At 40.1% G+C, this 27,173-nt stretch overlaps 1 protein-coding gene across 3 annotated transcripts in view; it reads right to left on the reverse strand.

The window, feature by feature from the left end:
• LOC135801676 (complexin) overlaps window positions 1-26,493 on the reverse strand; it is a 72,570-nt gene extending 46,077 nt beyond the window's left edge. Inside the window, exons 1-4 of one of the 3 annotated variants that reach the window (XM_065315171.1) lie at window positions 26,402-26,493; window positions 16,059-16,118; window positions 11,650-11,713; window positions 376-458 (exon numbers count right to left, since the gene is read on the reverse strand). In XM_065315171.1, coding sequence (XP_065171243.1) covers window positions 376-430 — 55 coding nt within the window. In that variant the 5' untranslated portion in view covers window positions 431-458; window positions 11,650-11,713; window positions 16,059-16,118; window positions 26,402-26,493. Of the gene's footprint in view, window positions 1-375; window positions 459-11,649; window positions 11,714-11,785; window positions 11,927-16,058; window positions 16,119-26,401 lie in introns of those variants that run through there. The other 2 variants (XM_065315172.1, XM_065315173.1) reach the window with 2 other exon arrangements.
• Between the last annotated feature and the right edge of the window lie 680 nt (window positions 26,494-27,173).

The following is a 27,173-nucleotide window of genomic DNA, read 5'->3' on the forward strand; positions in this document are numbered from 1 at the left end:
ATTTCATTTCCGCGCGTGGCGAAAATGAGGCTTTAATTTACTATGAGAAGTAGGCGTACAAGACGACGCTGCAAGTCGAAGGAATTTCGAAATTAAACGCCCTGCCGGCATTCGGGAAATTCAAGACACTCAAGGTGCTAGCCTAACGCAGCACCAGGATATGTAAATGCGCGTTCTTTTGCCCGGAAAGGGAAATGTACCGACGACGATGTCGAATTATGCATTATGCATGAAATTTATAGGTTATTATTGGGGATGACGCATTGTCGTCATAATCAAATTAATTCCAAATGAGAGATCAATAGAGCACAATAATACCAGTCATGTGACTCAACAATACCAATGGTGGAATAGGAAATATAGTGAAGTGCTTACCTTTAACAGCGCTCAGCTTGTTTCCGACCATCTGCTTCGCCACGAATGCTGCCATCTTGTAGTAGTTTTATGTACTTCTAAATCTGAAACAAAAAATAACCTCTAAATTTTTTTCCCACCAAAAAATCGACTTTAACTTGATTTATTAGCATTAAACTGGTTCGAATTAAAGTCAGCACGTCGTTCGGAATGAGGACGAAGCGTCCGTTTGAAGGAATAATATCATGCTAGTCTTATCGCGTCGGATTTAGTGAAAATAGATGTATTTCCCTCACACCGACGAGGAGAATACGCGTGGCGCTTTACTATTTGTCGTGTTTATCGTGTTTGCTCGCCGAGGGAGGAAAGAAAGGCGGAATACGTGTTTATGCGTTTGTTGGTAAAACACAGCACTCGGATGTGTTGATGTGGATGCATGCAAGGCGCGTTTCAGTCGTGTGCGTGCAAATTCATCCAGTATCCGCAACGTCACATGGCGCCCGCCTGACAGGCGCCCATTACTTTCCAGCCCAATATGGCGCCAAATTGTTGTATATCTATTCCGTTTCTAGAGCGCGCTGGCAGCGCTCATGAGAGTGCGTGGGCGCGCAACGGGGGATGGATATGAGTTTCTTCGCCGAGCATTCTCCGGCATCTAACGTTCTATTTTATTCAATTCTACAGTTTAATACTCGTCCAACGTCAGTTATTGCATGCTTTACTTTATTCTGCGTCGCCATATTGGTTCGTAGCAGAAATAAATTTCAACTTGGCTTTCTTTTTCTCGAACTCATTGTTAATGTCCCATTTCTGATTCTGAAATAAGTGCACAATTTCGATGTGGTGGTCGTGACGTCGTCATTCCGCGCAATTTAATATAGAAATTACTTTATTGGCCCGACGCGTCTCCTGCAAATGTCGTCGCTCGTTTGACAGCGCCATCTACAACGGCATAGTGGTCTGTGTTCCATCTCTCCGCACCATCCGCTCCTTCGCCCTTAATGCCTGCACAATTGGCCGCGTTCATTTCTTAATGCATGCTCATGCTCGTGCCCGCAAAGAGCCTTTTACTCTGCCTCTCGTTTTTCCCCTCGGCGTGCAAATGGGGAAATACTAGTGCTGCGGATGTGGAAGTGAAGAGTGTCTCAAGAATCATGAGCAACGAAGAGAAAAAAAATGCAAAATAAAAAACGCCAGCTCTGATTTCGATCCATAATCACAGCATATCTGGGAAGGTAGATAGTTGATATCAAACTTTGACATTTGTGAACTTAGTGTATTCTAAACTAATGCAACTGTCAAAACAATATTCAACAATTCGAAACAATAGATTTAGTAAACGTAGTAACATTCGCAAACGCAAATTTCCAACCACAAATAATAATTTTAAATAAAATCTTTAATCGATTGATGGAACTTTGAACCCTTCACGTTTCATTGTGCGGTCGTCGATGGTGCATTGTGAACTGTTAACTTAACTCGAGTTGGAGCTTATTTGTTATTTGTTCAGAATTAATCGTGATGCGGCGATGGTGAACGCGCCGGGCAACGCAGCACTGCCAATAATAGGTAGAATCGGTTGAAGTGGTCGAGTGCAACCAAAGCAGTGCGCGCAGAGAGAACAATCGTAAAATCCACACAATCCACGGAAATTATAACAAAATATTTACACAATTCACTCCGCACTTTGCACACAGCAGCCAGATTTACGTGAATATGCTGAATATACTAATTATTTTCAGTCGTATTCATTATATCAATTAAACAATTAAAATGTTTATTTGTTTATTAAGCATTTTTCGTCATACTGACAAAATTAAATAATTTGCATATGCTGGATTTAGGTGGCGCAAGTTTGTGAATAAATTGAAATTTTGCGCAAAATTAGAAATTATAATAATGAAATAATTCATAAACTCGAAAACTTGGAATGATAATAATCGAATGGGTGGAGTTGGCTTCCCCGCTTTAATAATCTATTTGGCTGGCAGCCAAAAGTTGCAACACGGGTCACTAATGAGTTATAAATTTTCGGCGGGCGCAAAGCGCCATAATGAACAACAGACTCGATTTATAGGTTAGGTCAAGTAATTAAAACTAAAATTTTTAAATTTACGCAAATAATATTTAAAATGATATTAATATTAAATATGTTGGGAATGTGAAACTCTGCTCGCTTGAATTTCCCACGAGGTAATCGCGTGGCGAGAGATGTGATTCAGGTATGCTTCGCGCGCATATTTTTCCAAACGACGAAGACAGCGGCGACGTTTTCGCGCTCGGATTTTCCGCACGTTTTCCCAGAAAATACCGTGCTTCGTAAAATGCAAAGTATGTGGAAAGTGCAAAATTTGTCCCAACTATTACAACCCCACACACACAGACACAATCGCAGAAAAATCAATAGTTGAATGTAGTCACTGATTTTGGATAAAATTTTAAAGAAATTGGATTTTATCGCGACGACAAATGAATTTTAATTATCTCGCTGGTAGAGGATTAATTTCCCACTATGTATACGTGTCCGCAAAAGCAGCTCTATTTCATACGGCGGGGTAGAAAGGAGCCGATGATGAATAGGCCCGCGGAGCCTTCTTATCGGCGGAAGGCTTATGTCTCTGCGCCGACTCCGGCAATAATATTTCATCATTCAATTCTTAATTAAGGAACACGAATCCATGAATCCGCTGCGTTCGTAAATTTTCATTATTTTATTTTTCCCGCGCGCGCATTGAGAAGAGCGTTTTACGTTTTGCGTGCGCCATTCCACCGGAAATAAATCGCCTTAAAGTGGCATTTTGTGAAATTTGTTTTCTTCACAATTCACGTTCATTTATTCATCTACAAAGAAGAAAAAAACACAAATTGAATCAAAAATATTTGCTATCTAGAGCACATTAACAATTTATTTGTGATGAGATGAGTTCAGAGTTGAGAGACTGAGTAACATTTTCAAAATTGCGAAAACCTGTTCAACTTCTTCCTGTAAGTCTTGCAACTTGCAACTTACTCTGCATGGCATTAAATTGATTGCCAGTGCAGCTGACAGCGCGTGTAGCACATATATAGAAAACTGGCTTCATTCTCACAACTTTTCGTGTATAATGCATTCCACACTTTGAACTTTACGACTTGCACACAAAAATCGCTGAAGGTAAAATATGACACGCAAAGAATAAACAATTTTTACATCAAATCTCCATCTACATCAAATATGTCAACTATCCAAATTCTAATCATAATATTACTTAAATATTTTTATTCGAAAATAAAAACGTAAAAGTAGTTGAGATGCTGATTAAAAACCAGCACTATACGTTTCCCAATGTTTTAAATCAGACTGATGAATAGCCCGGAATGAAATATGTATTCCCACGTCACCGGAAGCTCGAGCGCTCGCAAAAGAATGGATAATTACAAGTGTTATTGATGCGGCGGCGGCGCTGAGTGGGTCGAACCATTGATCAATCACACCGCAGCCACACGGTGCGCCTTGCTTTTAATGTAAAACGCAAGCGGGCGAGAGCCGGTGAGGAGTATGGGTGTTCATTAAAGATATTGCCGCGTTCCGGAAATTTCACGGCGTCGCGCACATACTCCCGCTGGATCTTTTATCCGGAGGGCGACCAACCGCAAACCGCCGAACAGCTCAAAGACGCGCAAGAAACACAATCGGAGTGCAGAGATGCTTTTCTATTATTGAACGATGATATATGGTATTGGAATCACACAATTGAGAAAATATGACAATTTTGATTTTGTTCGCAAAGAATTTTCGTTGGAAATTTGTGCGGGTTTTCAGTTTCGTACCTCTGGCACCGTTCAAAAACACAAAAATAACGCCAACAATAAAAGTAGGTAGTTTCACATATGTTTCGTAGCACACACGATGAAATGAGCCGGGTCTTGCTCTAGCGTGTTTACTCGGTGGCGAGAGGAGGCAATTTCGAATTTAATTGCGTTTGGGGTTTCTGCCCGGCGCGCAAAGTTTCCCTTTCTCATTAGCGTCGCAAATTAGTACCCACACGCGCTCATAATAAGGTGTTTCAAACAAAAGGCAAACATCGAACGCGCACAAAAGCGAATTTCTCTTTTCTCATCCAGTTACCAAACCTCATCCCCCCGGTGAAATAAAACTATAATCTACAAACGGTATTAACGACTAAAATACAAAAACTACAAAAATCATAAAATACAAGAAAGTTACTAATATTTACGATATTTACGCGGAACGTGGAATGAAAAGCAGATCATAAAACGACAATAAATATTTGTAGTCGTTTGCTGCAAACAGCGTGCGCTCATTATTTTCGAATTTACGAACACACTTTGCGCCGCCCCCGCCCGCGAAAATAATAAGCGATAGCATGAGAATGCAATCTGACGATTTAACGGGTAGTTACATTCGAGCAAAATCAATAACTCTCAAGTCAAACATCGTTACGTAACGATTGTGTTGGATAGAAAACATGTTTTCGTAGTTTTCAGAAGGCATCATCCCTCGCACTGCAGTCGATTATGTTAATTATTTAGTCTTACAAACAAGCCCCCCCATAGCCATAACACAACTTTTTATATTCTTACAACACGCAAGCTAAAAATATCTTCAAACATAAATAATGCAAACTGTTACCGATAAAATTAAATATAATTTGTGTGAGTGACGGTGCGGTATATTTTGCAAGTGAATAAATAATTCACCCCCTGTCGACATGTCATGGTCAACCCCGAAAGGTGTAATTAGGTACGCCCCTCGAAAGAGGAGAGTTGTGTAATGCACGTAACGTCATTTGCATGCTCGGCAAGTTCCTGGACATTTAGAATTTCGAAGCGAAATAGGGAATAAATGAATGTGTATGGAGGGGAGGATGAAAAATAGCGGGCATGTCAACGTCACCGATCAAATTAGGGAACCATCAGCTTAATTGCTATCAATGCCACCAAACACACATGTCCACCTATCCTTTATAATCAAAATATTTTCATACAAATCCGAAAATATTTTTTTTCTTTTAAAAATTCAAAAAAATGATTTCATATCAATAATTCCGGATAGAGTTGAGTGCTTAAATGATGAGCGTAGTCTGTGGAGCGTTCTTGTTGATGTTATAACTTTATCTACTCCAGCTGGCGCTAATAAAGTCCACATCGTGCCGAAACTTTGCACAATTAGCAGCCTCCAAGTGTGTAAATATTTGTTTCAGAATTTGTGAATTTAAGCGCTTCGGTTTCGCGAATTACTACAATATATTCACATCCAACGTGCGTCTTCAGTACAAGATTGAAAATCGAATCTAAATATTGACCGAACGTAAATTTCTTTTTCTTGAACGTCCCGACATTAGTTTTTGGCAAATTCGCCAAAACCAATATTATTAATTCATCATTCAACATCCCATCGCAAGAAAAAAGAGAAAAAATCATTCGGGCCACCTGGGAAGGTCGAAAGGACGAAATAAATTCATCCCCCTGGCACACATTTTCTTAACGTCCCTTTCTTTCATTTCTATTTTTTATTCGCTCCGCTTTAAGCTCACTTTTATCCGCCGGAATTTCGAATTTCGAATGCGTCGTCATAATACGCAATCGATACGCTAGTACCACCAGCACGTGGAGGATATTAGGTAGTCGCACACACATGAAGGAATCTACTCGGGGTGCTCAATTCGCTTCGATATTGATAGTGCCCGTCCTAATACCCCAATACCCCGGCGACCCGCGTCTCGCAACGTGCATTAAATAAATATTACCGAGAATCGAGTTCGCGTCCACGAGCAGGACCAACGGCACCGGGACACCGGGGCCTGCCGAGGAAATGGGAGACATCCCGATTCGGAGACTTTACATGAATAAAAGTCGCTGAGGAAACAAGAAAAAAGCAGCGCACGACGAAAACGAGGGGAAAATGAAGCTGCCGAACATTCTCCGGGATATTACGTTATTCGGAGTTAATATTGGGGGGTAAATCCCAGTATTGGTGTTTATGTGATGGCTAACACCATCATCAAATGTGAATGAAACTTTTAACTTACCTAAAACTAAACAAAATTTAATACTTAAAATTTATACTGTATACTTTGTAGCAACATAAATAACTATTTATTAGAAATGTTTGCCTAAAAGTTTCCGACGCTGATACTGCAACCCTTTTTACGCAATACGATAGCTTACACACTCTTCAAGCTGCGCTCGCGAAACAACCCTATTCGCTTTCAATGGCGTCGCTCCCGGAAAATTACTTTCCAACTTTCTCCATTGCAACTTTCGATTAAAAATGTCCCTACGCTCGAAGGCGGCGCATGCAAATTTACAAATTACAAACTTTTGCGCACATTTTCCTCGCGCGCCCCGACCTCATTCAATGACAGCTTGATCAATGTAATCAATGTTTCAATTTGTGCGCTACAAGCAAACTGCAAGTGAATGAATGAGTAATTAATAACCGCCAAACACAACTACAGCTATAAACTGATTAATTAATTAATTGATTAACATTGAGCAGCGCGCAGAATTAATTAATATCGTGTTGTATTTTGTGTGTGTCTTTGTGTTTTTATCGCAAATTATTATAATAGTATTAAGAAAATCGGATATGATGAGCGTGAAGGATGTTGCATGATAAGGGTGCGAGCATGCGTGAGTGTGGAAAATCCTCGGCATGTGTTTACGGTCAAATTGGATTATGATTTTAATTAACTAATCCGTCCTTTCGTTGTAAACATTCTACAACATCAAACGACGGAGAAAACTTAAATTTCATTAATGATAAATTTTATAATTTATTTCCGTTCTTAGATAAATTGAAAAACGAATGAAATGCGTCTGCGGTTAATTATTTCTAGTGCATTAGTGGTGGAGGCGCCGGGCATCCAATTTAGCGCGCATGCTAACGTTTGCGAACGATTTCGGTTTTGTGCGTAAAGTCAGTGCAATGTAAGTGCACTCCGCACGACCACATACGGCGCTAAATGAATTTGTAATGCTCGCCCGTATCTGATTAAAAGTTTTAATCTCGTAGACACGATGCCGGCCATAAAGCGCTCTGCTTTTCTTTGCCACGTTAATCGTAGAAATTCTGCAATTGCAGTCGTTAGTACATTTACCTAGTAAGTATAAAATTACGAGTAAAATATTATGCATTAAATAAAGTAATGAAATTGTATTTTGAAAAAATTACAAATTTAATGAAGGACCGGATAAATGTACAAAGATTATGAAGTCATCCGGCATGTAACACAAGACCGATTTCCTTGCCCCGCTCACTCCGCGCTCGATTTAAATGACAATGAAAATCTGCATGCGAATTTAAATTTTAATTGGTCTTTACTTTGCGAATATTCCTTGTGAATAATAATCGTCGTTTCGGCGTTTCTTTCCATCTGCATTTTTTTCTTCATCTGTTTTCCTCCCTTTTCCACTTTTTATTTAATCTCGCGCACTGTTCGTGACTTGTTCGACGCAAAGTTAGGCTGCTTCGAGTGCGTCGAGACCACTTCGTCCCGGACGCCCGCCCGCGACGTGAATATATTTCTTAAGAACGTCCTTGTTTGCACTTAGCGGTTATCCAGAAAATCATGTCGATGCGTCGAACGCGAAAAAACATTTTCGAGCGCAAAATAAAATCAAACGACCAAAAACTTACTCTTTTTTATGGTTAAACTTGTTAAAATAGATAGCTTTTCAAGAAGAACGTCCTTTCAAGTCAATATTCAATTCGGGCGATGCGGAAAAGCTTTAAAAAGAATATACACACATTCTCGCTCATTGAAAGCGTAAACCGGAAAACGAACGGGAACGCGCGCAACATTATGAAACAAGAGCGGCAAGCCGGTGTCGAAGGAGCACAATATCCTACTCCTGTAAAAGGTGTATCGAACGGTTGCGGACAGGAAGCCGCCTCGTAAACTACACACGACCGGAAAGAACTAAAACCATTTTCTCACCATAACCCGGTGACATGTCAGTCAATGAAAATATCAGCAGAATTTTTCTTTTCGTGATAAAAATAGCAACAACAAAACGATTAACATAATTAAAAAGTATTTTTTGCCATTTTTTAATATTACTAATCGTTCTTTTTGTGCTTAAAAAAATCTTTTAATACCCTGTATAACCCATTCATCATCAATGACAAAAGAAACTTATCATTGCCACGTTTCTTTAATTTTCACTTCCAAGACGGTTTTTGAAATGAACGCTCCAGAGGACTAAGACAAACAAGCACAGGCAAAAGAAGACGAAGCGGACAAAAAGGGAACTGCTATAAAGTCAGCGAGAATTATCCGGAACGTCCGTCGCGTTGCAAACACCACCGTACATTTTTTGTTTTGTTGGGTCTTCTGCCCTTTTATTCCTATGTTTTTATTATCACGCGTATCTTTTCATTAAAACCCAAAAATATATCGCCAAACCTTACAGGTTCTCAAGACGACCTTGACCTTTAAAAGCATGCATAATTTCGGTAAATTTACACCACATTATGGTAAATTACTCCTAATGCTGACGTATAAAATAATCATCGCCGACAATGGTTTTTAGGTCCCCGGTTTTAGTTTTACGATCCACTTTAATATAAAATCCGATCATATTCCGCGAGTGCTGGGGATATCGTTAAGCACGGTGTGAAAATGCGGAGAGTCTGCAAAATTACACTTTTGTAAACGTAGCGAATAATAGTTTTTTCAGCACCCAGAAGAAAAAAATCGTATAAAATGAATGAAAAAATATGTTTTCACTTTAAACTTGACATTTTTCAAGGATCACGATTTTCGCATTTTCCAGGACATCGTTTGACACTCTCCACACTAGTAATACTCGCGCACAAATCCGACAGATTATGGCCATGTGCAAAGCTAGATTTTCCATCACCATCAAAAAAGATATCTTCACCCAACAAACAAAATAGTTTTCGATGTTCGTGTGCAATGTTTCCTATGCGTGTATAAATCACTTGACATTTCAGCGTCGAAAATTTCGTTTTGAAACATTAAGCTGCCGGGCATTAATCATTCCGTCAACCCGGTGGGCCACCCATGCGCCCATACTTAAACGACATGTACGAATGCAGGAAACATCCCTCAGTTTCGCGGCAGCATTGTTCAGCGTTAGTTTCCAGTCACGGCCGGCAGCGCACGGGACCAAAATCAACGCACAAACTACATCCGGTCTATTGTGGTGATAAATTATGAAAATTAGGGGATGCGTGCGTGGTGTAATAGCGGTGTACACACGGTGTCCGTGCTAATGGCTGTTTGGCGGTGCGATTTGCGATGGTCTGTTGACCAGGATCACAATCTGATTTACCTGCATACAGATAGATCGGCGTCAAACTAATTTCGTGATAGTACAATATAATCATTATTGACCTAAATTCTCGCCAGCAGGGCGAATTTTTCATCAAAATAAATGCGAGGCTCATGAAATATTTAACCCAAGGGTGCTGGCCGTATTGTTGACCGCCATTGGAATCTTCGACTGCGGATCTTTTTCGTACACCGCCGATACTCGTATATCCTCAGTTCCGATGCACACGCCACCCACTCACTACCGCCATACTGGGTAGTAGAGCACCGCGCTGTTCCGGTATCGGCGGCGCTCTCGGGTTTGCGTTTCCGGTCGGTTATCGAGCCGCTGCCAGCGTACGGCTATAACATTGTTCCCGATTTCCCTAGGGATATAGTTAGCCGGCTTTGACGTTACTCGGGCGTCTTTTCAACGTCCCGGGCGAGGAGGGCATGCACTCCTTGGAGGCGCGTTGTGTTTTAATTTTGTCAATCCTCTTTGGGAAATTCCAACCGCCGTCTCGTGAAAGACGGCTTATTTTATTAGCGAATAAATCTCGCATGTGCTTTATTTGATATCATTGACCTTGAGAATTAATTAAATCTAATTCGCCGCATGGAGCGCCATCTGTGATGAATTTTGAATTGAATCTGTGTGCAAAGTACTCTCGGAATCAATGAAATGAATTAGAACGACTTTCATTAGGAGTGCGCGAGTGATGTCGCAAAATGTAAATACGCCGAGGTCTGAGCGCCGTTTGTAATCGCGCGCTTCAATCATTGTGCGGCGTCACGTCTGCCGCCGCCGCCGCCGCCTCCCGACTCGATTATATTGAAGTAGCTGCCGGCGCCCGCCGTTGAAATACTAGAAAATCAAGTAATCTTCAATTTCGTCAACTTCACATCAGCTGAACCCACTTCGCACATCCGCCATCCACTTCACGTTCGGCACAAATGTAAATCCCTTTTTTGTATTTGCATACACCATGTCCAAAGTACGCACAGAAAAAATTTTACAGTATTTTTTGCATAGTGCTAAAAAAACCGGTGAGATTTGTGAACGCGGCCGGAAGCTTCTTTGCGTTGACACAAGCGAGGTTATTTAAGACCGACAAAGGCGGCGCAGCACTGCGTCGAAATTAGAAAAGGTTTTAATTACGCGGATTACTTCCTCGATTTTTTTTTGTATTCGGCGAGTACGACGCTATTAAGCTTTTTAATCTTCTACGCTTGACAAGTCCGTCCAGCGCAGAAGAACATTTCGAAATCCTAACGTAAGCACACGATCTTATTATTAAATCTTATCACCAGAAACAATGTATTTTATTGTAGTTTATATCAATTGTTTGCAATTTGTGATTCTTCTATCGCTCCATTACCAGGCGAGGTTGATTGCGATTGCTGTGTATTCATCATTGCGTTAAACGCGCGTGACGAAAACCAAATGCCATTAGTGCGACAATTAGTAATCGTGATAAATCGACACTGCGAACTAGCTATTAGCGCGCATTGCGTGCGATCACAATCAATCAATAAATGTGAGGTTCAACAATCAATGCCTAAATACATCAATTTGTTTCTTGTCAATAGAAAAAAAAAACAAATCGTCGAGTTGTTGGAAAAAAAGGGGAAAATACCGTCGCCATGTTTGACAATTTCGTGATGGCCGCTTGACAAGAATGCAACCCAGTGTGCACGGACGTCGTAATTTGTAGGCGCTGCCTGATTGTCGTTTGTTAGTCATTTGTTTGTCGCGTTTTCCGGTTTTCGGGTTTGCGCTCGGCCACATTAAACGCCAAAGTGTAAACGTCCCGTGTTTGCGAAACGGGAGCGCCCCCAAAGAGAATAAAACGCACCCCGAGACAAATTACACGCTCGCGGGGTGAAATATGCGTCGGCAGACAAATGTATCATAAAAATGCTAATTTTACGACTGCTCCAAACAACCCGACCAAAAACTTCCGCTTCTTATCGCGCGCATTAATATATTTTAAAACAAAACATAAAATCTTACCAGTGAAGAAATGCAGACAAAGTCTTGACCGACCTCCAAACGTCGACGACTTCAATAACCGATTCTGCAACAAGCCAAACAAAACAAATGTAAACAATCATATCATAATAACTAATAGCCGGTTACAATTACGTACAGACACGCATCGTTGGGGAGTGAAGTTAATCCGAATTTTATATACGACCGCACGAATTTAATTTCAATCAACAACTAAACAAACACGGCGCGCACCTCACACAATGCACAAACACGAATAATATCGACATTAATAACGGACGCGAAACGACTAGTCACAGCAATTAACACTGAATTGACACGTATTATTACTGCTAGTTTATAGATTATGACTAGTTATCACAATAAAAGGTAATAACTCAGTGATGTGTATTTTTACCTGCGCACAGCGCAACAACTCCCGGAATACTAACGCTCGATGAGAATGAAAACATGCGCGTGATAATAAATTATTTGTGCAAATTCCACGCAACTTGTAAACACAGAACATCGCTTGAGAAAGATAAGGATGCGATAATAATACTGGTTTTAGATTGCGTTATGTTACTAAATCGTCAAGTAAACTAACGCTAGGCAACATAATAAACACCTTATATAAATTAAATCAAGTATTAATACCTTGGATAATGATTGAATAATTTATAATATAAAAATTAATCGCAAAATCTGTTGGTAAGCGCATAACTCAAGAACGCCTAGACCAATTTGGCCAATTCATTTTTTAAATGTTCGGTAAAGTCCAAGGATGGTTTTTACGGCAAGAAAAATTCAAATAATTGCCCGGAAAACCCTAAAGACAGCCTTTTTCTATAGGATAAAAGTTGGCATTGAGATTCAATCATAGTTATAGTTAGATGGCGCACTGAAGTACATTATAAGCAATTCTTGAAATAATTAATTTTTTTTAAAATAAAATTGCGAATCTTTTTGATAGAATTGACACGTACCTACTATGTCTAGAACAAGAGAGTAAAAACAAATAATATTTTTATTAAACACTACTGGAACGAAGTCGGTGGCAAAAGCTAGTATTCTGATAAAAGATTGTTGGGTAACATAAATGTTATTGTTGAAATAAAAACCACCCAACACAAAGTGTAGTAAGGTTCTCTGCCAATTTAATTGTATTTAATGAAATAAATAGTTTTATAGACTTTTCTCGTTGCCTTTCACTCTTGATACTCCTGATTTGAGAATGAATTGATCCGGATGCCTGTGAGTGCTCCCACGGCAGATTGAACGCGTTCGCATCGAATAAAACATGCAACTTCCATTTAGCAATTTGCTGTTTGAAGATCGACGAATCATCGCTGGAAACTATCCGCGTGGCTTTTTCATCGGTTTACATTAATCAAAGAGAAAAACACGCGCGCCCGCTGCAATTCCGCCATCAATCAAACAGGCAATTAATGCGGACGTTAATTGAATGGAGGGGTATATATGATAGAGTAGATCCGCAACCGCCGCGAGTCAGGTCCGGGAGACCCTCCACCACGTCCAAAAACCCTCACAACCCGCACACACGACACGAGAAGCATTGCGGGTGTCGGTTCGAGGTCGAGCGACGGTGTCGACGTTAATGTCAGCGCTGGGCGAAACCAAGGAGCCTCCAACCGCAAGAGCTCGAAGAGATTACATGCCCCTTAACTTGTATGTTCTTGGTAATTAAAGTTGCCGATAGATATTAACTTGGCCGACGAGCCGCTTCCTCACTTAGGTTTCTATACTTGCAGTTGGAAGTACATACGTACGCGTACTGGTGCACCAGCCCCGCCGTAGGCTAATCAAATTAGTCGTCGGCACGATGCTCGTTAATGACAAAAATTAGGTCATTCGATCAGAGCCGATAGTACACATCGAATTAAAACACTATTTTAAATAATCGGATTTGTTTGTAATCCGAATTTAGTGATTACTCAATAACTTGGTAAGCGTCAGTGTGTCAACCCTTCAGCGTTTGCCTAATTTAATTTAATTGTTTTCCGAAATGTTGAATTTGCTTGAATTGACAGATTCATAATTAGATTATCGAAAACTCAACGCGACGCCGCGACCTTCAAAATCTACTCTCGCCCTCATTCATCATCACACCCTCGCAACATCCGCATTTCCTGCGCTCACGTATATCGCCGCCGTCTATGAATCTATGTAATATTCAATTCGATTGATTCGTGTTCGTGTCTCTTTTGTTCGCTGGCGTGCGTTTTAAATCATGCGGCCATTGTGTTATCGTAATAATTCGAGTGCTGGCGAATTTTCTCTAATTCGATTACGGCACACAAATTCAATATGAAATTCGAACAACCGCGCCAAATCCACAATCGAAGCGCTCCAAAACGTAAAGTGGATAAATAGAATCCTACTTAGTCGCGATTATGGAATTAATTAAATTGATATTACAAAATTAAAAATTTCTACTAATTATATAAATGTAAAATATAAAGAGTTTTTGATCATCTTGATCATGATTTTCGGTGAGCATTTTTGTTGGCGTAAGAGCGTTAGGCCGTTACACAGCAACTTCTCAGCGATTTATTAACCCACATAATTTCACTTAATTTCCTCCACTCTTTGGGGATTAATTAACGTGGCGCGCCTCCCGAGTTTTTCCATGTAACTTCATCCTCGGAAGGCAAACGCAGCGCGCTAAAAACACATTTCAAAAAAGCGAAAAGGCGAAAGTTGTGCGCGTAAGTACGATTAATTTGTGTGTCGAGGGCTCTCCTCTCGATGGCCACATCAAAAACGGAATTAAAAAAGTTGCAAAGTCAAAAAATCAAATTCACAAAAAATAAACTTTCGCTAAAAAAAGTTTAAATAAACGCCAAAATACACAACGGCTATAACTTCATCATATTTAACCCTGCAACTGATGTTAAAAGTTATAAAAATACTTCAAATAATAAAATAATATTGTATTGTTTTAACTGTATAAAAATATTTGAATAATATTTCTATTAATAAATATAAAAATTTTATATATATATTGTAAAACTTGACTGGTAAATTGTTATTACCAAATCCCGAAAAGCTCAAAGTCCAGCTATTCAAGCATGCAAAGCTTCCACTTTCGCTACCCCATGCGCAATGGGGATAAGTGCCCCATGCTAAACGCGCATAAGTGCCAATCGACTGTAAGCAAGATGCAGAATATACCAGTTTCCGCCACTAGGCTAAAGCGTTTCCCTCAATTTTCCACGCGTACACCAGGGAGCTACGAGCAGGAAAGCCGCCTATTCAGGTTTTAAGCCGCAACAACAATGCCAGCGCGAAAACTATTCGGATTAACAATATACCGCCCTCTCAAAATCAGAACTCAACGCCTTTATTGTCGTATTTATTTCTGTTCACTGCAATAGTAAGATATCACAATATCTAAGTCAACAAAGTGTCATAGAGTCACAAAAGAGACTTTAAGCTTCTAAAACGTGCAAAATTCGTACATATTCGCCTGCCAGGTAATAGCAATAAATAAGCATTGTTTGCAAAATTCATATTCCATCTATTACGGAACTTTAGCAACCCCCAATCCAGCAATAAATCTACCCTCGTCATTATCTTTGCATATAATCGATCGCAATGACTGTGCATGGTCGGGTATCACTTGAGAACAGTTCAAGTGTTAGTCCAACACGCGTGCTAACCCTCCAGCACCAAAACCCAACATCCCCCCTCCTATTTTAGACAAAGTCCTAGAAACCTACTATCAGCCGAAAATTCAATACCAGACCGCACACACGTTGTTCCCACATCACCCACATCCACATCTACAACCATATCCTTCCGATTGCTTTACTAGACTACTCCTAGGTGTCTATCTTTACTAGCTCTCTACTCTCGTCGCTCTAAAATCACAGGTGAGAGCATATTATATAAGCACTTGACTGTGTCGACGACGACGATTCGGGTGCGCACACTTTGAATCTCCAATTTCCAATGTGATGCAAATCTAACGTTACACTCACAATCACAACGTTTCAATTTTACGACTTGAATCGAAATTACCAAGTTACTGCTTTAAGCTATAAGCTACCGAGTAGGTGAAATTACTATTACTTTATAATACGACCAAGAATTACCTAGTATAAATTTAGTAATGAACACACTGTATAAATGAGCATAGGATTTAATGTTGATCAAGCTAGCTGAACAACCAACGGGTTGTAAGTTGTAAGTTTCGTAGCGTCTAGGAAACGTGTAACTTATTTAAAGGAGTGATGGTGGTGTTCAGGCTTCGGTGATTAGCATATCTGCACGCGGCGATGTTTAACTTGTAGTGGTGGAAGGGCTTAAGGGGTTGGAAAGATTGTGCGTGCCGATACTAAACGCACAGTAAAATGAAAAGAAAAATCTTGATTTATTTCTAAAAATCTGAAAAAACTTTTGGCACTTACCCAAAAACTGGCCGAGAGTGACTGAGTGCGTCTGGCGCGCCTCTTGAAGGGTCAATACTGCTGCAACAGAAGAAGCACGTCGTTAATTACGACTTTTCTCTTGTTAGAAGCTAACGGGTAGTTTACTATCAAAAGCGGCGGGCATCAATTATGTCTGAGCGTGCTATATCAGAATGTTAATGAATTCGATGAAGGTGCTCTCGCAAAATGCACGCGAATGGCAGCTGGGAAATTGGAAATTGGGTAAAATTCGGACCACGCGCACTTCAGACGGAATCCAGGACAAAGTCAAAAGTCCTGAACGTGCCAGCGCGCGTTTTGGCAGCATTCCGCCGTGGCGCTCGTTCAATATTTCATGGCACAGCGGGATACTTTGGGAGTTCTCTCGTCCTATTGTGCAAAAAGGGACTTGATGGAGGGTGAAGATTCCCCGAGAACTTTTGTCATGTGCAATTCACCGACAACTAAATTTTCCTCCTCGCGTTGAGTATGATAAAAAATACATCGTGCTGTAATTAGAGGGCACCGCACAGTATAAATGTGTACATTTGGATCGATTATGAATCGATAGCGGAACACACGTTAACACAGCAATTTACTACATTAGCACAACACGTGAATAAAAACGTTCGAGGGATTTGATAAACGAGTAAAAAATCGCGTGCTGATCGGCGCAGAAATTTCCCCGATGATGAAAAAGTTGCTGCAATTTAATAACGCGCGTGCGCGAGCCACGCAAGCGTACGTGCGGATCATACCCAGGCAGGGAAATGGGAAAAATGGTTGACATCCGTTCTGGTCGTGCTCGTGCGCGGCAAAAGTGTTGTAATTAAAACTTTAATGAATGACGCTGGTTGGCACAAAATCGGCCGACGTCACATAGAAAACTCATCAACTATATACAAACGTTCATGGCTTGCATGGTAAAGAAAATGGTCAGCAACCCAACATACACACTGCGCGGCGTATATGCGGCCCAAGTGGTGCGCGACATTTTTCTCGACGTCGATATAAATTTCCTCTAATAGCCGGCCGGCATTGTTTTGGTTTATTGGAGCGCGATAAAAGTCTCCGGAGGCCATCCAGGCTAGCTTTTCATAGTTTGTTACGAAGTGCTCGTATAATTTAATTTAATTGCCCCCTTTTTCAGTCATGTTGGACCACAGTTTGTGCGCTGATTTTCAAATTAAAATCTTTAAACGCAAAAAATTTCAGTGCTGTAATTTTTGTTGTGTGAAAATTTGGAAATGAGATTTCTGGTTTAATTTCCACATTTTCCTGGCGGCTGCCTTCAACTTTAAATTTTGCGCCTCGCCTTACAAAAGACATTTGGAGCTTGCGTTTTGAATGTTACTTTTGTGCTTTGGGAGTTTCAGCGCTGGCGTAATGAACATCCCTCACTTGCATACCGTTCGTGATTCTTTAACTTTAATTCCATGTTCGGCGTCCTTTTTTCGCTTGGTTTTGTTTGCGTTCGCATGCTATTTATTTCGTGCTCGTTTGTATATCTTTGTTTTCTGGTCGAGCGCTAAATTAGACTTCTTATCTAATCGGAAAACTTCAAATGCAACATTCACGCAAACAAAATAAAACTCTACACTAAAATTTATCTAGAAACTTGAAATAATTTACATGGCAAAACAACGTTTGCCCGGTTAACTAGTTCTTTATATAATTAATTTCTTTAAAATAAAATTGCGAATCTTATTGATAGAATTGACACATACTATGTCTAGTATAAAAGAGTAAAAACGAATTACATTTGTAGTTTATAATTTTGCAAAATTTGGCAGCAAAACTTGATTTCTTATTAAAAATTCCTATCAATTTTTATCAAAATTACAACAAAAAAAATGTAAATTTTAATGAAAAAGTTTGAAATAACCTAGTTTATTAATAAAATAAATAAAAGCCATTACTGCTTAGGTACACATTAGGCATAACCATAATAAAGCGAAATATTTCATTTGCATGCATACACAACGTGATACTCCTTATGTATTTTATATAATTTCGCAAGCGTTAAGGAAAAAAACAACACGCGTTGTGTGGCAGTTGTCTGCCTCAGCTGCAAACGGTGAAAACATCTGCAAAAAGCTCCGCGTAAGTAACCGTTTGCGAAGTAACAAAGTGCATTTTGTAAATTAAATTCCTATGGAATGTAATTTCCATTCGCCTGCCAGATAAACAAAAAACAATGCCTTTCATCTCTTAAAATTTTCATTTCCATGCCTCTCTCGCCGTACTCCACTGCGTCCAAGTGGTATTTATTTGCATTTATTTCATTTTTGTTTATTATTTCTTTGTCTCTACTTTGTGATTTGTTTGCCATTTTTATCTCGTGCATGACACGCCAACTGGGCGCTGTGTGGGTTGTGTGTCACGTGCATAAATTAAAAGCGCAGCAAAATTCCATTTAATTTTTACACCGGCCAAGTTAGCTGCATGAATAATGTTGTTTGAAAAGTTTCTCCGCGCCCGCGAATGGAATCCAGCGCTTTGAACATAAATACATTTCAAATTCCGGACTGTACAACAGTTTCTTACTGTTTGTGTCAAAAAGAAAGCCGAAAACAAACGAAAATGTTTAAAACACGCTGCGCAGGGCTTAAAACAACTCGAAAACTTCTCTGCTTCGCATAAATATTTCTCAAATTATATTTTTACGGTTTATTCGAAAATAAAACGCAATTAATCGTGAATAAATCCTTTTTTCTCACATTTTTAATTTTCCTGTTAGTTTTTTTCCTGTACAATATTCCACTCCTCTAGCCTTCACAACGTGTTGTTTTCCGATGTTTTTGTTGCTACTTTCAGACTCGAGCACAACGTCATTAATATTCGCAATATGTGCCCGATGAGTACCACCACGATATGGGCACATGTCATACGCGTACGCACGTAAAAAAAGGGCGTTAATAAAGGGTTCGTTTTTTTTATTCTCGCTTCATCGTGACAAAAATTAATGAATACTTGAAGCCGCTACCGTGTCTAGTATACGCAACCCAGTTTACACACAAACAATTGTTATGTATTCCTGGTTGCGTTCGTATATCCCATCATAACTAGATATTATTTTCAAGAAACATACAATTTTGTACATTTCTGATTCACTCGGAACTATATAGTGTGTATGTAAACCAAAACACACGCTGACATTTCAAAAGCATGTACAAACATGCTTTCATTTTGATTTCTTTCAGCACGTCCGCCTGCAACCACCGCCGCCGCTGGCACACACAAATTGATTCGGCGCAATGTTTCATTCTCCAAATATCAACCAAAAATCAAATCATATTTCTCTTGTTTTCACTACATTCTAAACCTAAATAAATGCCTGTTAACTCAACGATCAATATCCGATACGATACGTAATGTTTGAGTCTTCGATTTGGGTAATGCGATTGTTTACACACGCGCACTCGGCTTCCGGTCGACATTTGCATTTTATTTAAACGTGTTTAAGGATTTACGGGAGTGAATTCTGTTTAACATACAGCGAAGAGACGGGCCGAGTAACGACATGCACGTGTTTCCACCCGGCGCGCGAACACAAGAAAGGGTCCACCGGCGGGTCCGGTCCGGAAAATATGTTACGGACAGCCGCTCACTCCTTTTTTTACCTTAGTGGTAGTGACCTAAATCCCCAGTCCCGTCAAATCCCAACCTCTAAACCACCCGAATACAGTTCCTTCAGGTGTACACAAAATAGCAACACGAATCCACAGCGTGTTTTTTCCTGTTTCCTAGTGTTAAACACACGTAGGACAAGCCGGAAAGCGCGTTTCGGATTGGAAAAATTGGCGCGGTGAAATAGGAAAACCGTTTGCCATTAGGTTATCCTTGCGTATCCTTGCGGGGCCCGGAAACGCCGATGCGGAAAGTTCATACGAGCCGAACACGAATCGATACAATTTAGAGCCGTCATAAAAATCACGGACAACGCGCTCTCGCCTAGTCCTTTTATTGCACACGCCATGCCCGAGACTGTGATTCTGCTTACTCATTTCTTTGTTCGGAAAACTACTCCGATTGCGTAACCGTTCGCTTTGGTTAAATCTGTTTATTAACCAATAAACCGTAAATATGTATGAATGGTTGCATGTATTAAACTAGATATGTACTTATACAATTGTCTAACTGCAGTGCATAAACGATTTTAACGACTGTATGCGCAAAATGTCACACAGTCGCTTTACTGCTGCAATAATGCAACATGTAAGCTACGAAAACTACACTGTTATGTTTATTTTACGAAAACTACCATAACGCGCCATCTTCACGTTTCGCATTAAAATAAAATATGCAAACGTAGGTTTTAAATTAAAAAGGAACACATTTATGATGTGTACATGAAATTTAATGCCACAGTGTTCTAATTATGAGTAAAACAAATCAATATTCTCGCATCAGTTTTTGCAAATTTTGAGCGTTTGAGCGCATTGTGGCTTTTGAGGATTAATCCGACTAAAAATGAGGCTTAAAATGAATGACACACGTCCGGAGGTAAAACCCAGGATCTGCGTGTGATGCGCAAGACTTCTCAGGAAGACACTGCGGAATGAGGATGCGAAGAGAAGAGAAGACGCATGGATTTATTCGAGTGTGCGACGGCATTAAACGCGCACTCCATCATTTGCCCTCCTAATCAACTAGAAAGGACCTATCGATCTACCACTCTCCACTTGGGGAGATTTCGAGTTTGATGTCTTTCGATTTGCGCGAAAATTTCGCGGAAAGGCTCTAATGAAGATTGTAATTAGCAATCGATTCTGATCAGAGACTCAATCCAGCACACGATCAACCAAAGTCGACAACTACGAAAACTCGAAATAAATGTTTTTGGTAATTTAAGAAGTTTGAGTTTCAACCGGTGAAACAATGAATGCAGGCAGCGCTGTAACTGCCAGTGCAACTTCAGGAAATTGATTTCCATTGTTATTCCCAGAACGTTAATAACATATCATACTCGTGACAAGCAACTTTCGATGCTCGACTGTTCAATTGTTCTACCACTACAAATGCGAGCACTAATTCCCGCTCGGAATGCTAGCGTTGTAAATTTCCATTATTTCAAATCACGAACAATCCGATTTTTTATGCTGCGGATAAAAAAATTAATTGAAAACTTTTGTTTCACATTTTGCTCAAAAAGCAACAAAATTTATATCGCTATTAAATCAATTTGGGAAAATTGTGCGGGTCAGTGGGATTTGGGATTATGACATCAAAATACTATAATTATACTTGAACACTCCGCCCGCACGACAATTCACAGAATCACTGATTGCAATTAAGATGCTACGAAAATATCTAGAGTTTTCAGGAATTTGTTACTACAAAAAACATCCCAGCACATAACAACAACAAAAATAAATACGTCTCTTCTCACCAAATAACTGTTTAGCTATTTATATATCTATAATATAAAAATGAATCGCAAAATCTGTTGGTAAGCGCATAACTCAACAACACCTAAACCAATTTGGCCAATTCTTTTTTTAAAATGTTCGTTAAAGTCAAATGATGGTTTTTACGGCGTGAAAAATTCGAATAATTGCCGGGAAAACCTTAGAGACAGCGCTTTTCTATAGTATAAAAGTTGGCATTAAGATTCAATCATAGTTAGTGTTAAATAGTTGAATCCGAGATGGCGCGCTGAAGTGCATTATTAGCAATTCTTTATATAATTAATTTCTTCAAACTAAAATTGCGAATCTTATTGATAGAATTGACACATTCTATGTCTAGAACAAGATAGTAAAAACGAATTACATTTTTATTAAACACTACCGGGTCGAAGTGGCGGGCAAAAGCTAGTATATAATATAAATAAAATTCATAAATAATATTCATAATATTATATTCATGAAGAATTCATTATCTTTGATTTTAATAACAAAACTTAACTAAATACCATGAATAACTAATTAAAAACATCATTTCCCGATGCAAGAGAACAAAATCCATCAAATTCTAGCACTATATATTCAGAAGTATTGTTTTTCAATACGTCAATATGTGAGTGAGTAATATGCGCAACAATTGAAAGTTGCTGAAGTTAGTAAAGATGGCAAACTTGGCGATTGCATCCAAAGTTGCACATCTGTTACAAGATGTCAAAGACATGAACACGTCTCAAGTTTACGAACAAAAGACGCGTCTGGATGACGCAGAAACAAAACAAAAACAAAATAAAAACCGTAGAAAAAGCAGGAAACTTCTACTGAGATTACAAGTTTGAAACTTCGAGTTCAATTCCGAAAACCTAATCATACATCCTCCGACTCTTAGGTTAAATATATTGATTTGTGCATTAATATTGTGCAAAGCTTTTATTATGACAATTAAAAAGGAACGAGATTGGAGCGTAAAGCGGGTTTATTTATGACGTTCATTAAACGTTAATCTTCCAAACACTCCTCAACTCAAAAACCGCCCTCCCTCTCGCGCCTCCCCAGCCCATCAGTCGGGAGTGGGCGAGAAAGATTTTAAACTTCGGCCGCTTGCTCATCTCGGCTATGCTTCATTATTTTAATTCGTCTTACTTATTCTCGGTGTTTCCTTCGGTTATTCGCAGTTATTCACAGAGAGGCGAATTTATTGCTTCTCCTTAATCCGCCTTACTCTTACCGGAAATCAAAATAATTCAGAAATTTAAAATTTTCATAAATACGCCTCTATACATCTTCAAAATGTTTTTCAAATTGAACCAATCCACTCACATCAAATTACCTCCTACCCGATATAAAATTCCCTTTTACGCTTTGACGCAGCGCACGCATTATGACGTTAAGTCGTCCCAAAGTTGGCGTGTTTATCCAAATTGACCATTTCGCCAGCGTGTGTCCCCTGGATGCACGTATGCGTGCTGTGCAAGCGGGAGTAATTTCATTACTAAACTAACAATTTAACGCCGATCGTCCGACTCCACCGTCGTACGTCTATGATTGCCAGTCGCCATCACGATCGAAGCGCACAAACTCACACTCCCAAGGCTCCCCAGGCAACCGCTAGCCATCTATAGGACTGCTTCCACCATTGGGAGCAATATTCCATCTGTGTGTGTGGGTGCATCGATGAGATGTGCACTTGCAAATAGAATGCGAGGACAGTGTATGCACAGCAGGGACAAACATCAAACTCCAACACACCAATATATTGAAGATATTCAATGATAATCATCACTAATATTTCCTTGTAGCTGCATTCACGGCTGAGACATTAGATAACATTCGGGGACTGTCCAATTCACAACGGACTGGTATTAGCTAACATTCCGAGCGTGTGTATGGGTATTCCCTGGTACTTGTTACTAATTACCTTAACGAGAGAGTGTGGTGGGCGTGTGGTCAGGTCGAGTTAATTTGGCAAATGCAACAATCGAGGCAAATTTTGGTTCCGTCGCTATTCCGATAGATGTCGCTACTTTTCAGTAATGTTTTATTAATATTTTTTGTTGCTTGCATTGTGCTGCGCGCATCGTAAAAAGGTGTTTACAGCGTTTTAAATGACAGTAAAATATTTCGCATAAATATATTGCACAGAGAATTATAAATTACACATGCCGGCTCGCATAAACCACGTCGTAAAATTGTTTGCGCCGGCATTGACAGCACAAAGGCAGCAAATTAAGTGTCAGTGCGAATAAAGATCACCAAGATCACCGCACAAACAGAGAAAATTACGCCGCAGGCTTTTGTACATTTTCAATGGGTTTACATTTCTTAAATCGCTGTTGTTAACGTTTTCCAAATTGGCTTCTTTTGATCAACGCCAAGTGTAAACCTTGACAACAGATGGCGCCTATGCATAAATTATGACGTCGGGAAATTCTCCGGCTTCCATCATCGAGGGATTGTCTGTGTGTGTGTATGGGAGAATAAAACCGATAAATAAGATTGGCTGCTGCCTTTTTGCATTCAATTTCGCGCGGTAATTGGACCTTTAACGCTTCCGTGAGTGAGAAACGAATTACGCGCAGTGTTCGCTTTTATTTTCTTTCACTCCGCGAGCGCTTTTTCCCCGAGATGTTTTATCTATTGCCGGGGCCGCATCCTTATCGGCTTCGGGTCTTTGTTGTGCGTCGAATGCACAATCGGGAAACGCATTCGTGTGGAAAATGCGAAAATATGATGCGGGGAAAAGTGCAATTCGCGCAAAAAAATCATCGCAGCCGGTTTAAAATCATTAATAAAACTGCCTAGGCATTAAATATTTAACCTATAAATTATAAAATGACACACCTGGGAACATTTTTATGACATTAATAGTTTAATACACGGCGGCGGCGGCGGCGGCGGAGGCATCGTCTCGCGTTTTAATAAATGAAGCGCGGCGTCCTGCACATCGCGACTCTTTATCGATCAATAACTCTGACTTAATGTCAACCTAACCCGATCCACGATGGATACATCCGACAGCTAACTGATAACGATTATCCGACACGTTTGGAATTCAATTACCTATACATAATATAGTTGCACTAAAATCGGGCGGGTCAACACTGTAAAATCTTTGAAAAATTGAATTGTATTCAATTATGAGTTACAAATGTTCAACTAGTCAAAACTAAAATATTAGAAATGTGAAAGAAACTTTACAAATAAAGCCAAAGTCGGATAAAGTCAGTTCTCAACAGACAAGACAAATAAAAGAGTTGACTTTTTGCGCGCACAGTTTGTGGGAAGATGGCGGAATGACATGACAACGCCCGGAAGACGAGAATTCCGCGGCGAACATTCGTTATCGATATTCGCGCTTCGTTGCCTCCCCATGAGTTATTAGGTGATGTGGCGAGGGCGACCTCTGTCATTCTTTCTATCTCTAAACTGATCCGTGATCTACCACCACCACAAACACTTTCAAACTGTGACACACAACCTCAAGAATTTTATCCGTCATAATTTCGTTGGTGGCTAACGATGTACTGGCATAACGATGCAAACTATGTAAGTGCCACTCGAGCGATATGCAAATTGGGTTCAGTTCAGTGTTTTTTGTGTCTGCGTTGGTATATATAGCAAGCAAGCAGAAAAAAACGCCGGCATCGTGTTCGGCAGTTTATCATTCGCCAGTGACGCACCCTAAAACCCCATTTCGGTATTTCAGCCAAGGACTGGAGCGCAATTGCGATAAAAAATGCATCGTCTTGCCGAAAACGTACAAACATAACCCAATTTCAACCGTTTGCGCACATGTCAAAATTTCACACGAGCGGAAATAATAACGTGAAAATTGTTTTGGCACCAACATAACCTATTTATAAAATAATACATCAACAGATGGCGCCAGTAACTTCTAAAAAAAACTATTAAATTCATGTTTAAAACATTAATTACGACATCAGCGGTAATATTGTATTGAAATTTCAATTTCAGGCGGCAGTGTTTTTAGTCGTCTCGCACGAGCGCGACAGGAGGTCAATTAAATATGAATCAGACGTTAAGGTTATGAACACGTCAACGCGCTACACGTCCACCATCCACCTTCTGACCGCTCACACACACACAGCCAAACACAACCACACTTCTTCTCATCGTTCGACCACAGCACTTATATAAATATTTCTCATCTATTTTCGTACGTTATCGATTACGTAACGCGCTCGAGCGTTACGTGTGCGAGTTTAACTTTAACCTGGTCACTTTAATGTGACAATAAAATAGTTAATTATAGTCTTAAAATACAACCAGTCGTCATGTTGGTAAATTAATTGTGAAACAGGTATTGCAAGGTTGGTTACGCACTCACACACACACACACATTCACATAGAGATGTTTTTGCGGAGCGTTTAGAGCATGTAAATGTTGGTTATGTTAAGGGTAAACCTTTGGAAAAACGTTTTCGGATAGCGCGAAAGGAGCCGGCTGAAAAAGACGTCGACGGGTTCGTCGCGCACACGAAAAACTGGTCGATTTCGCCATCGGCGACAAATGGTAAATATTGACGCTGCTCTTTAAATTGCAGGCAAAAATTCCGATTTTCACACATTACACCCACACACACACATTGATCTGCACATGTACGCACACTTTGGATCACTTTTTAACACAGTTTCTACCTCTAATCAGAGCGATATCTAAAACTACACGGCTAATAAAATGAGTGCAGTGTGAGTGGACGTGAATATGAGTATTTCGAGCATCTAGCAAGCCGACATTGATTTTCATACATAAATCGCTGAAAATAGCCGGAATTCCAGCGCCGAGCGACGTGGATTTTCCCGACTAATTAGGATACGAAACGACGGGTGCTGAGAGATGCAAGCTGATCTAAGTGGAATATAAACTGGGGGACGGAAAGCGAGGTGGTGCTAGAGAAACGTGTGGCGGACGCTTACCTGGTGCGCTGCGGCGGCGATTTTCGCTATTTTTCTAATAAATATGCACCCTTTGAGAAGCACGGTAGCCAACTTAATGTGTTGAAATAGTCCCGAAACGTGCAACGCCGTACGGCGGTCGATTGCGCAGCATTCGGGGCGCCGACCGAACGTCGGCCTGATATAAATATCGGGCGTCTCCGTGTGCGGCTGCCAATCGCTCGGGCACGGCGCGCGCGGCTCCACCACGCCGCCGCCGAACCGCCGCCGCCATCATCTAACGCCCTCTGCCGCCGGCGGATTGATTTAATTACAACAGCGGCGGCGCTGGCGCCGGCCATATTGATTTTCCCGCCCTTATTTTTATCCCTTCACCAACCACCACATCTAAATGAGTCATAAATTATTTTCTGGTCGACCGTGAACAAGATTCAAACATTTTTTCTACCAGTAACAAAAACTTTTTAATACTTTTTATATTCTTTGCTACTCAGGAGTTTTTGGTTGTTTTTATGTGATTACGTTGGCATTGTTTTAAGGAAACGTATCACGTACACAGAGTAATAGATAAGAGAACCGGAAGAACTGATGCAGCAAGAAACAAAATAAAACAATACGAATTAAATTGAAATGGAACGAACTGAGATAAAACAAAGAATAAATCTTTAGATTATTTCAAGCTTTAACTATAAGGGTATGTAGAACGTGGTTAATATTAATCTCGAAATTAATTTCGTGCTCGTTGACATTATGCCTGCGCGTGGCGGCGGCGTTTTGATACCTTAGCATACCC

Source organism: Atheta coriaria, unplaced genomic scaffold, assembly GCF_025399875.1.
Source record: "Atheta coriaria isolate IRGN ID8LTWV9N9 unplaced genomic scaffold, Caltech_Dcor_3.1 hic_scaffold_12_pilon, whole genome shotgun sequence".
Classification (NCBI taxonomy): Eukaryota; Metazoa; Arthropoda; class Insecta; order Coleoptera; family Staphylinidae; genus Dalotia; species Dalotia coriaria.